Source organism: Bacillus rossius, chromosome 1 (genome assembly GCF_032445375.1).
Source record: "Bacillus rossius redtenbacheri isolate Brsri chromosome 1, Brsri_v3, whole genome shotgun sequence".
NCBI classification, from domain to species: domain Eukaryota; kingdom Metazoa; phylum Arthropoda; class Insecta; order Phasmatodea; family Bacillidae; genus Bacillus; species Bacillus rossius.
Window position 1 is genome coordinate 75,276,645 of NC_086330.1, and position 12,954 is coordinate 75,289,598.

At 36.1% G+C, this 12,954-nt stretch overlaps 1 protein-coding gene across 1 annotated transcript in view; it reads left to right on the forward strand.

Annotated features, from left to right (window-relative positions):
- The window catches only part of LOC134537989 (nonsense-mediated mRNA decay factor SMG5), a 74,951-nt gene that overhangs the window by 9,761 nt on the left and 52,236 nt on the right, over positions 1–12,954 (forward strand). The window contains exons 5-6 of the mRNA XM_063379004.1: positions 6,872–6,975; positions 10,081–10,288. Of these exons, the coding sequence (XP_063235074.1) occupies positions 6,872–6,975; positions 10,081–10,288 (312 nt within the window). The remainder of the gene's footprint in view (positions 1–6,871; positions 6,976–10,080; positions 10,289–12,954) is intronic.

Genomic DNA, 12,954 nt, shown 5'->3' on the forward strand with positions numbered 1-12,954 from the left:
GTATTTATTTAGGACATATTAAAATTAAAGAACATTATTGAAAAAAAAAGGATGTTAAATCTTGATATGTACGGTTGGCACATGTTGCTAAGAAATAATGTGATCTGAAAGAATGTAGTACTACTACGAAAAGTGAAAAGGGTACTCGTGGATTTTTAGGTTATGGCAGTCTCTTTCGTTTTTCAGTAATATCGGTCGAAAATTAACAAGAGTATTGGAAGTTGGCAGAAATGCCGATTCAACTAAATATTGGCAAAATCGGCTTCTTCAGTACAGCTCTACATTTGATGACATGAGTAAACATATTTCAGACTACAGGACATTGAAAAAGACTTAAATTTCCATGTAGGTTTATTGTGCGTAAGTTTTTTTTGCAAGTGTAAATTGAATTAAGTAAAATGCTTCTATTTTTATTACTTTAAATTGATTAAACTTAATGACAAGTTACAGATATTTGACACTAATTTTGAGGTTAAACAATTTGGTAAATATGTAGAGTAACGGTATATGCGGAAAAAAAAATGCTAAAAATCTGAAAATACTTTTATTCTATGCTCTTTCACTTCCTCTTTTCAAATCAACCGGCGGAGATAAGAAATTCCAAATACTTTAGGAATATCGAATTTTTTAATTTAGTAGGCTAACAATGATAATGGTTTCTTTTTTTATTTCCATATTTTTCTCAAAAGTTCTCACATTTTATTACTCCATCACAGTAAATTTATGTGCAATAAACTTAAAAAAAAAACTCAAACTCGACTCGATACTCGCGAGTATTTTAGCAAACTCGCTCGAGCTCGACTCGAAGTGAAAATCTTCTGCTCGCAGATGCCTACGTTAGAGGGTGCTGCAACTGGGAAAAACATTGGGAAAATGTTGCTCAACAGCTTAGAAAAGTATTCCATTCCTGTTAGAAATTGCATTGCCCTAGGTTCCGATAATGCATCGGTCATGATTGGCCACAAAAATGGTGTAGCCGCAGAACTTCAGCAACACCATGAAAATATTATTGTTTTGGGATGTGCATGCCATTTACTGCACTTAGCAGCAGAAAAGGGTTCCACAGGGCTTCATATTCGTGTAGATGAAATCCTTGTTGATATTTACTACTATTTGCATAAAAGTGCTAAACGTAAAGAGCAGCTCAAGAATTTGCAAATCCTCTGTGACAAAAAATCAAAGAAATTCTTGAAACATGTCTCCACTAGGTGGCTATCCCTGGGAGAGTGTATCAGTTAGTTAATAGATTTGTGGCAACCCTTAATTTGGTTTTATAAAGAAGAAGTGGATAGTAAGCTTGAATGTCCAAAAGGTTCTTTACATTTGTACAAAATCCCTAAGAAGTTGCCAGGTAAAGTCGAAGAAAGTTCTTGCAGAGCTTCAGATGAAAACAGAAATGCAGGCTTGCGTTCAGGTGAAAGTTCCTTAAAAAGAACTTCAACTTCAGATAACTTTTGTTATGGCAAGAAGATCAAGCAAGCAGTCATTTGAACCAGAAGAGCAAAAAACCATTCCAATTTTGTCACGTCAAGAGAGAGTTTTCATGTTTCTCACTGATGACCTAAATAAAGCAGTTTGTTATTTTTTGTGGCATGTTATTCCTGTTTTTGATAAGACAAATGTTATCCTGCAATCTCAAACACCTCACATACATCTTCTTAGGGGATTGTTGACAGACGTGTTAAAAGAATTGCTTGTGAAATTTGTAAAACCTCATGTCATCAAGACAACACCAGTACTTGATGTTCTGTACAATAGTGCTACAAACCAGAAGTCCGATGAAGACCTAGTTGTGGGTTGCAATGCATCAAAAGTAGTGGCTACATTGACACTGTCTGACAAATCTAAGTTTTACACATCAGTTAGGAATTTCTTTAAACTCTCATGTGATTACATTATTTTGAAATTTCCCTTGAAAAATGCTGAAGTGGTTAATGTGAAAAATATTGAGAGCTCATCATTTTCTTCAGTGAAGTATTTTGTGGACATGTTTCCTGCTGTTCTACTTGTCAAGGATGGGGAGACACTAGACATTCTTCAACAACAGTTTTGTTCTTTGCAGGTGGACAGTGACATCCCACTGGATTCAGTGGAGAGAATAGACAAGTTGTGGTCTTACATAGGGAAAATAGGTAGTGGTGTTGGTGGTCTTAAGTATGACAGAGTTGCTCATGCAATGCTATATCAGTGTTGGTTATTCCACATAGCAATGCTGAGTGTGAGAGGGTTTTTAGCAGCATTAAAAAAAATAGGACCACTTTCAGAGCTTCAATGTCAGACAAAGTTTTAAACACTATATTGTTGGCAAAACGTACTAACAGCATTTGTTATGAACAAGACTTCGATGAAACTTTTCTCAAGAAAGCTAAATCTGCCACACATGTATCCCTGCTGCAGAAAAAATAAATAACATATTCAAGCACCATGCTATGTATCCAGTGACATGCACTTAGAATCATTAAAAAAAAAAAGGTATGTTTCCAAAACCAAATTATTACCATATTGTTTTTTACAGTTTTTTTTTCGTGAACATTATATGTGCAAAACAAAATAATTTTTGCAGCACCTGTATTATGTATAAAAATTGCCTTTCAATGATTGTACTATAATTGTACTATTTTCTTTTGTAAATTGTACTAATTGCTTTTCTGTAAGGTTGGCAGGTATGCAATAGGAACAAAAACCCTTGTTATTCTCCGTTCACTCTTGGCTGAGTTTTGAAATAAACAAAGACCATTGTATCACTGCGCCGCATCAGCAAGTGATAGGCTGAATTCATATTGCGTGCCAAGCACTAATTGCAACACACACACTTCAGTACAGTCAGTGCTAATAAAATAACGGAGAAGTAATATACTTAACAGGAAAATGGTGCCGTTACTGTTCAGAACACAAAAGCAAACAATTTTTATTTTTTGAATAATCGATAAAATAGCACTGTAATGTAAGACAACATTATGATAGTGTTACAATTTGGTACTCACCTAATCACTATCTGGCAGTGGTGCTATCCCTTCCAGACTTGAATCAGACCTACCACCACTATCTTTGTCACTACTGTTGTCACTGTCACCGAGATGAACTATAACACTGTCAACGACAATATCACTGATACCATCCAATTCCTACATTCTTTCCTCTTCTTTCATTACGTGCCGAATACAGTCGTTCCACTTCTCTGGAGTAATCGGAGACAAAGCTGTGGCTACCAAATCACGTACCTCGCTTAGCTTGAATGTTCTGTTATTACGTGCCACGTAACCTTTAATCTGACTCTACACGAGTTTGATTGGATTCAAGTTGCAATGATACGTCGGTAGCTTAAGTACATTGTGCCCCGCTTTCTCGGCGATGTTGTCAATCACATATGCAGTAAAAGATGAACGTACTGTATGAACTAAATTCAGCAACTCCACTTTCACAGACGTTGCACTGAAGGATATATTTTTTGACCGTAACCACTCGATAATATTTTGTTTTCTCCACGAATGATTTGGCACATGATCACACTTTACACTGTGATAGGATGCATTGTCCATAACAACAACACTATTCTGTTCTAATTTTGGCAATGTTTTTTCAAACCAATCCCGGAAAACGTCACAATTCATCTCTTCATGATAATCGCAGGATTTCTTTGACTGAAAAATTAACTCGCTGTTTTCCAAAAAACCACTGTTGCTACCAATATAAAGCAATATAAGGTGCTGTCCCTTACCTGTTGGATTTTTTAGTCCTGTAGACAGTCCTGAGAGAAAAGCTTCTCTCTTCTTCTTAACTTTATAATCTTTCCAAGACTTGTTTGTAGCATGCCCTTCATTCACCCACGTTTTATCTAAATAGTATACCTATTTTTCGTCCTTGTCAGTAACCACAGATTTTGCTTAAATAATTTCTTCGCCATAGTGAAATTTCGTCCCTATCAATTATGACATTAGTTTTGCTTCTCTTTATGTACTGAAAACCGATAAGTTTTAACAGTTTATAAAATGTTGTTCGTCTGAAATTAGGAAGTTCAGGGTCGTCATTAACACACCGCAGCACTTTGTTCAGCGTAGGTGGTTCATTTGCGAAGAAAAAACTATGCACTTTACGCCAAATAGCAGTCTTCACAAAATCATCACAAGTTTTGATAACAGGATACTCACGTTTCCTTTTCTTCCCAAGAGTTGTTAATGTCCAAGTGTCCTGTAATTCTTTCCTTGCACAAAGCACACTGCTCTTCGAAACACCCGTAAATTCCGCAGTCGAACTCGCGATATCGTTCACACAACAATCCGGATATTTGTCTGAAAATGTTTTAAAAACATTCAACACAATAGTTTTCTGTGTACTTTTCAAAGGCTTTCCCGTTCTGTGCTTTACAAAACTCGGTCCGGCATCAGCCATAACAAACCGTGCGCGCGCGAATCCGAAATACAACTGTTGCGCCGGGCATCAACTGTAAACTGTACACACGGCGTCTGCTAACATAATTGTAAGTAAATACTTGCTGACACATTAAACTGTATTGGATATTAATGGTGAAACGAAATTGTTATAAAAAAGGCAGTGTAAAATAACTTACAAATGGTACGTAACCAAGGAACTATTTCTTGCGTACGAATAATGTGCGCGGCGGCCGGCAGCCAATGAAAATGTTTGTTTCCAAAAGGCTTTGTTTATTCCAAAACTCAGGTAAGAGTGAACGGAGAATAGCAAGAGAAAATTTATAAAGTGGCTTAAAATGTTGGTTAATATCTTAAATATATAATGTGCTCATCACTGACTCACTGACTGACTCTGTAACATGTATGAATTCTGTTTTCAAGTACTTATAGTGTAACATTTTCATTGCTCTTTAACTAACCTATACCCCTAGCATTGCTGCTGAGTCCGTGGCGCAAATACATATTATATACATGAGGACAGGGCATCATATTTTGACGAGGCCAATAGTTTAAGCATTTTTCAGTGATAAAGTAGTGAGCCGTGGCTTAGTTTGCTACATTTTGGCCACTGACAAGTCTCAGTGTCAAATTTAGGATATTTGTTGCATCAAAAGAGAAATTTAACTTAATTGCTTACATCTTAGTGTTGGGTAAGCCATTTTCCAACACATCATCGGTGAGTTAAGTATCTTAAAAACAAATAAGCTCATTTGAATTTATCACCAAAAGATGGTGCTAGAAGTTATAGAAAAACTTTTTTTAATTTGTGAGTTTTTTTTACATTTCACATTGAATTGCCCCCAATTTCCAATAATTCCTGCGTACACTATTACAATAAATAAGGCACAAGGCCAGTCATTTTATCTCATTGGCATCAAGTTGGAGACCCCAGTATTTTCACAAGGCCAACTGTGTGTGGCTTTGTCACTATCAAAGTTGCAAGTCAAGTGAAAGTGTGTATTGAATTGAATCCATGGTAAGGAAGATTATTGAATGACCAGAGACAATTATCTTGCAATGTAGTTTTTCAAGAGGTTCTCCATTAAAAACTTTTTTTCGTCAAATATGTTTTTATTGTTTGATGTATATAAGAAATCATTTTCATTTGCTCAATATCAAATTTTTTGTGTATATTAAATTAAATTGTTTTGTATATTGGTCATTTTTCAATGGGTGCTTTAGGCGCCTTCCAACTACAGTAGAACCCTGTTATAATGTTTTTCAAGGGAGCACAAGAAAAATCATTATAAGCAGGAAATCTCATTTAGCACTTAACAATGTTCGAGCTTTGTACCAATGGACTCACCATGCTATGTAAACAACTTTAATGTTAAAACCAAAGATAGTATACTTGATACATGAATTTTCTGAAACAAGCCAACAATTTTTCAACTTCATCGTGTTCCCTGGTTAAATTTTGTTTGTCTTTAAAGATACACTGCCACATTTTTTGTAAAATTGTCTCAGGATTCATGATGACAACATTAAGAGTGAGAACGTCTACTCCTTCGCCACCTGAAAATGTTTAATTTTGGTATTCCTACGTATGAATGAAAAAAAAAATTATTTGTAAGCAATAGAAAACACTTTTAGTTATGCCCTCACTCAATGGTTGGCAACTTAAATATCGTAGGACTATGTATGTGCATCTGAATACCCACTGGAATGGCAATGAAGAGAAGAGTTGACTAAGGGTGCCAACTGACACGTAACTATGAACATTGTGTACCTTCAGTATATTGCATAAAATTGTATTTTAACAAACTTCATGTATTGTATGGCAGTGATTGTAAACATAAATATACATAAAGGAAACTTTTATCGTAAGTGTTGGAATAATTTGGTTTTAAAACATTTTTTCCCCATTTATTGAATGTTAGAAAGCAAACATTATAAGCAGGAAATTATACTATTTATGAACGTTATATGCAGGAAATAAATACATTGTCCTTATGGGGGAAATATTGGGACTTTAAAAATATGACATTATAAGCAGGAAAACATTATATGCAGGAACATTATAACAGGGTTCTACTGTAGTAACATATTGGTGAAGGAAATTTTTGTTGTTTGTGGTCATATAAAATTTAAAAAACTATATTTTTATGATAGTAATTTATATGTGCAAACAGTTTCTTCCCTTCTTTCCCTCCCCATTTTGTTTCCTGCCTCATTTTCTAAGTTGTACCTATTTTGAAACACCTATATCCATGTGTCACTACTGCTACTTAACATGTAGCAGTCCTGGTTGGAGCCCCCCCCCCCCTTTTTTTTTTTTTTTTTTCGCAAATGCAATTTGGCATGCAGGAAAAAAAAATTAACAAACATTACTGAACAAAGAGAGCACAAGCGATAGACTAGACTTAACTATTCAAAATATATGTTCAGATTTTTTTTTTTTTATGTTACACTTTTCAATCAGTGTTCATTATATTTTGCAGGCCCTCAATATGAAATGTGATGTTGGGATGCCACACAACCAGTTGGGGACTATAGCTGGTTCCAGGACGTGGTCACTCGATGCTGCTTATCACTACATGAGATGGTGTGTGGCTGTATGCTGCTGCTTGTGGAGTATATTATGTATAAGTGAACTGTGTGATGTCAATCATCACTAAAGCGAAGGGACTGGGGTGAAAGGTAGTATGCATTACCATTATGAACGTAGAACTATTTTCTTCCTTCAGAGGAAATCAGGAACCGTTTACTTATCACCCCTTAAATTGTACTAGCTTTATTGGTTGAGATGAAGGTTGTAATATGATTCTAGGTGCTACTTCAAGAGTAGCACATTGGGAAGATTCGTGGGTTAATTATGGAGTGCTAACGCAGTGGTCGAATATCAGTAACAAAAAAGGGCACTTTTCAGAAGCCGAAATGATTGGACCCTACTTCAATAACTATGATAGGTGCAATTTACCATAAAATGTTAAACCAATATACCTATGATCTGAACACCAGGAAATCCTTGAAATTTTCCCAAAAAGTTTGTAACTTCTCTCAGCACTTCTTACAACTCATTGGCATGACACTACAAGAATATCGGTAGAAGGCAAGCTGAGAATAAAGATTTTAAATTACGATCTTTGAATTAAAAGTTGCTGGCACATTTTAAAACATAAGCAAATTTCTTACTGTAAATATTCAATGATAAGATATTTAATTAATCTACAAATACATACAGTTAAAGAGTCAAATGAATAAAATTATTATTTTTCTTATGATCGTTAAGTGGGGCTCAATAAATTTAGTTTAAGTTGCTAAAAATTAAGTTTATGTACATGTTATATATACAGTGAAACTTGGTTAAAACTTTCCTGCACAATATGATTTCCCATCTCATGTGATCTAATGTTTCGGCCCCATCATTTTCTCAATAAATGTGGGTTATTATTTTCAATGCAATAAGTTCCTTGTAATATTAGTTTCCCATATAAAACAATTTTTTTTAAAATTTTAAATGCATTTTTCTTATTTAATTAACAAAAATACATAATTGTTTGACATATAAATTCTCTTTTGGACACTTTTCAAACATTACAAACTCAATTTGTTCCATATCTGCTGCTGTGCAGTGCATATTAAAATGAAGCCAGCACTGGTTGAGATCATGCTAGTTAGGTTGATGCCTGTACAGAGTGTTTGCAGGAGGTCGAATATTTGTATCAATAGCTCGCCGCTGTGAAGCGGTGGTTGGCATGTGTGTGGTTAAGTTGATGACCGTATAGAGTGCACACGTGTAGTTAACTATCAAGATGGGTAACTCGCAGATTGCTGCACCACACACACTCTTGTCTTTTGCTGAGTAGTATTATTTTACTGCTCATTACGTTTGTGCCATCTTGCACTATTGCATTTTTTGTTTATTTAAAAGTGATACAAAATATGGTTTTTGTTCAATAATAATGGCGTTAACTAAGATTGCGATTAAACTCAAAGCATTTTTCATTAAAAGAAAAGCTGGACATTATAATCCTAACCCCAAGGTTCCTTGTGTGGGGATCGCTAAAGATCTGGGAATATCACCAACACAATACCATTATGCCAATCAAGATAAAATACGTTCAGAGACCGGCAATATTTCATCAACATGTAAGGAAAGGAAGAGTGGAAAATATTAAGAGATTGAAAAACCATTGCCTGAATGGTTTAAACTTTAAACAGCAGCTGGCACAAAACATTCCATTGAGTAGTTTGATTTTAAAAGAAAAAGCAGGAAAGATTGCTTTGACACTTTATGTTGAATTCAAAGCATCAAATGTTGGCTTGACCAATTAAAGAATAGGACTGGCATTGCGTACTGGGCAATGAGTGGAGAATCTGAGAGTGCAAGTGAGAATCAATAGATGAATGGAAAGTATTATTACGTCAAATTCTATATGAGTTTATGAGTTTATCCTCTTTTTCTAAATGCTGCCTTTGCCATGGGGGTGAACAAAGCAAGAAGAGGCTGATAGTTCTTGTGGAAGACAACATGGATGGGTCCAAAAAGCTTCCACTTTTTTAATTCGGGGCTAAAAATCCATGATGTTTTAAAAATGTGAAATTTTACCATGTAGTTACACAATTAACAAAACAGTATGGATGACTTGTGGCATCTTTGTACATTTGCACTCTCTAGATGCCAAAGTGGGAGTAAAGAACAGAAAGATTATTTATTGTGTTTATGGATCATTGCCCTGCCCATCCAAAGAATGTATCAAACTTGAGGAATGTGAAAATACCATTTTTTCCTGCTAATTCCACATCAGTGCTGCAACCCATGGATCAGTGTGTGATCAAGGTACTAAAGCAGTATTACCACAAAGACTGGTGTGCAGACTTATCAAAAAAAAATTAATCACACAACATGCAACTCTCCACAATACAAGTGTCTATCACTGGATCACTTTTTTGAGAAATTTAATTTAGAATATGATATATATTATTGTACAGACATTTATTATTCAACTTACATAGTATATGCAAGTTAGAATTAGTTGCTTTCAATAAGAAATTGTTAACATGTAAATTTGTTCAATTATACTGTTAGTAAACTATGAAAGAGAAGAAATTTCCCTTTTCCCTTCTAAGAATTTTTCCCAGCTAAAAATATTTTTTAGACAGTTACTTGAAAAACGTATTAACAGAGTTTCACTGTATGTATGTTTACAAAAAATGTATAGAACAATGTGTGTCACAGTGTTTGTATTATGTGCATAAGAATAGATGGCATGAGGCCATGGAGTAAATGGTGCTAGTTCTTTGCAGGTAGGGTAATAAGTAATAACCAATTTTCGACTAGTGGGAAACATGGCTGATGTTGCCTTGGGCCATTGGGTTTTCTTGAGGTATTAACCATTTGGCCCATAGATGCTTTCCAGCGCTTCATCACTCATTGCTGTGCCCTTTGCGTCCTAGTGAGCTCGAAGTGGAGGGGTTGTTGTACAGTATAGGCAGCAGAAGGGATAAAGGGCTAAGTGAGATGGCACTGTCATTGGCTTCCAGGGTGAAGGCGCATCTTTTTGGTTTCTCTAACCGACATTCACCATGCATTTCAGTGTGTGTCGTACTGTCCAGGTACGATAAAGTGTCTGTTTGAGCATCCACCAAGATACGTCTTCATCCAAGCAGTTGTTCAGCTGTAGTAATGAGAGTGTGTCGGGGGCAGCCTGATGTGCGCGCAGTCATTCGAGGGTGCAGAGGGCAACCTGACACGGCTACTGGAGAGGAACGCACAGTGGCTGCACCGGCAGAGCCAATGGGACGAAGGCAAGCTTCCGCCCCAACACGACCACGTCCGCCTGCTGCTGGCCCAGTTCCTCGAGCTACAGGAGCTGTGGTTCTTCTGCCGACCGGCCACCGCTGATGTGCACCAGGTCAGAGCCCTGGGCCAGCTGATCTGTAGCATCTCTTGTTGTTGCTACAGTCAAACTTAAATAATACAAACTTCAATAACTATGATTTTGTTTGCAAAAACGAGGATTCTATTAACCAAACTACTGTATAAACCCGAATAAAGACAGAGGTTTTTATTTACAAAAACTGCTCACGAAAACAGGGGTCAGCCTGAAATTGCGCTGCAAGAAAATTTCAAGTAGACTTAAAACAAAAATTAAGCACAATATGGTAAATATACTTGACTGTCAATAAAATAGTGTTTAAATATTTTATTACAGTGCTTTACCATGTGTCTTGACCTTTATTTAATATATAGCAGTAAAATCAGTTTCTGTGTGTGCTTTTTTTCCTCCATCAAGCTGGAAAAAATGTAATCAGAATATTTGGTTGTAGAATAACCAACCTATAAATAAAATATGGTGCAGTGTGTGTTTCATTGCTTATAACTGCCTGCAATTCTGAGTAAAACAAGTACCTACGAGTTTTTGCTATGTTAGCTAAAGGAAAGGAAAGCATGCTATGGATTTTTATTTCTTATTTTGGTGTGCTTGTTTACACTCCAGAATACCTATTTTTAATTTTATGTTAAGACATGTTGCTCAAAATGGAAATTTTAAGTTTTAGATTTTTCTAAGATTTACAATTATCTACCTGTTCTTTGTGATTGTGTCAGAAAATGTGTCGTATGCACCTCAGGGTCCAAAACAAGGCAGAAACACCTCAAATAGTAATTACAACCCCAAAGTTGTAAATTGTTAAACAGACCAACTTTGCAGCAGCATGTCAATAGAGGTCCTGCGATAATAATAATGTGGCGAAGGATGTAGAAAAACAATTTGGTGATTTTCTACTGTACCACACATAGAGAATTTAAGAAGGGAAAAAAAAGCAAAAATCTAGATTATTACCTTCAAAAAGACATGAGTACTACCATCAGTTTGAAAAAATAAAATTTAAAAGCTTTTTTTCCCCAACCTAAAATGAATCAAATCAATGGCATCAGTATTATTGTAGTTGGAATTTCACTTTTTTTTATTATAATTATTACATTTTTCTCAGATATTTGTACCGTCCATCCTTTATTACATTGTAATTGTTAAGGTTAGTCTGATTTTGGTAATGATGAAATCGCTAAATTTAAAAAAAATCACTTATGCGTTATGCATGATGTGTAATGCAAATAACCTTACTTGGTAGAGCTTAGAAATTAATATACTTAATTTTGTTTTAATGAAATTTGCTGTACTGTACTGTGTGAAAACCATAATATTCCATCTAATATGATGGAATTGCGATATTTTGCGAAGTTAACTTTTTCTGCAAAAAATGTTGATATATTTTGAAACATGTAAAAAAATTTTTACAATACAAAGTGGTAATACACGGGATGCCATATAGACTGTTTTGTTTGATGACAGCTGTCGTGTCTATCCTGGTCCCTAGGCCCGCTGTTGCCCATAGCCGTCTGGTCCTGGCATGAGTGTAACAAAGTGCTTTGAGTGGTGCTTCGAACAGTGAGCGCACCCGAGCGCGGCGGCTGGTGTGACGAACGACAGTGTAATGTGACCCGGACCATATACTCTCTCTCACACATCTCATGCGTCTCCCTCCCCTGCTTCCCGCTCGCCGTGCGCCGGTGCGTGGGAGTCAGTCGTAGCTCGCCTATCATCCGCGCTTCGCCGCTAGAGATTCGTGAGTGGTTCGCCGTTATGACATAGACCGAACTACGGACATACATTCATCCTAAATCCTAAATGGCGTCTTGAGTGGCCGACAGCTCGAGGAGTCGCTGTTGTCCTGGCCCCCTGTTGTAAGCCACAAGGTGAGAACCCGTTTACTCCCTGAGTTTTAGGTTGGCCGGCGCTCTCGTCACGACAGGGAATCACTCGCAACAGGGTTCAGAGAGCCAGGTGTCGTCATGTTTTTTTTGCAGTGTCTACAGAGTAAAGAGTGGCAATAAACACCAGCACTTCTTCATCCATTCACAAACAAATTATAGATGGCGTTAGTTATTATGAAATACCTAACATCATATTAGTGGTACCGAAATGCTCTACAAGTTTATATAGAAAAGTGTGTATCTGTCGACGTTAAGTTCTTTACATTTTCTAGTTAATGTAATGTGTGTGTCTTTCAAATTTATGATATTTTCAGTTAATGGTTTTGCGGCATGTTAATAAGTGTACAAGATGTGGAAAGTTGTGTTTTTGAAATAGCTAAACAGTATTAAGAGTCTAGGACCCCTATTTTAATTATGCTTAGGGATTGTAACTGTTTGTGAACATGAAATGCAACTGTTTCTAGTGCGGTGCGCAAGGCTCTGAATCGGTGTGCAGTCTGCTCTTTTAATAAATCTGGCAAAAGACAAGTCCTTATCTAATATTTACGGAACAGATAATAGAGGGGTGAAAAGGTCAACAGAAGTACTATTGGATAGACAAGACTTGCCAGGGCCTGGTTGATAAGCTGGAATAATTTCCTGCCTTGCATTTCTAAATGCTTCCCCTTATCAGCCTTATATGTTAATCTTTAGCAGAATAACTTTAATATACTGCTAATGGTACATTAACATAAACACCAGGAATGTAAAATTATTTTCTCAAATTTCTGTAATTACTCAAGGATTGTTTATAATACATTTTAA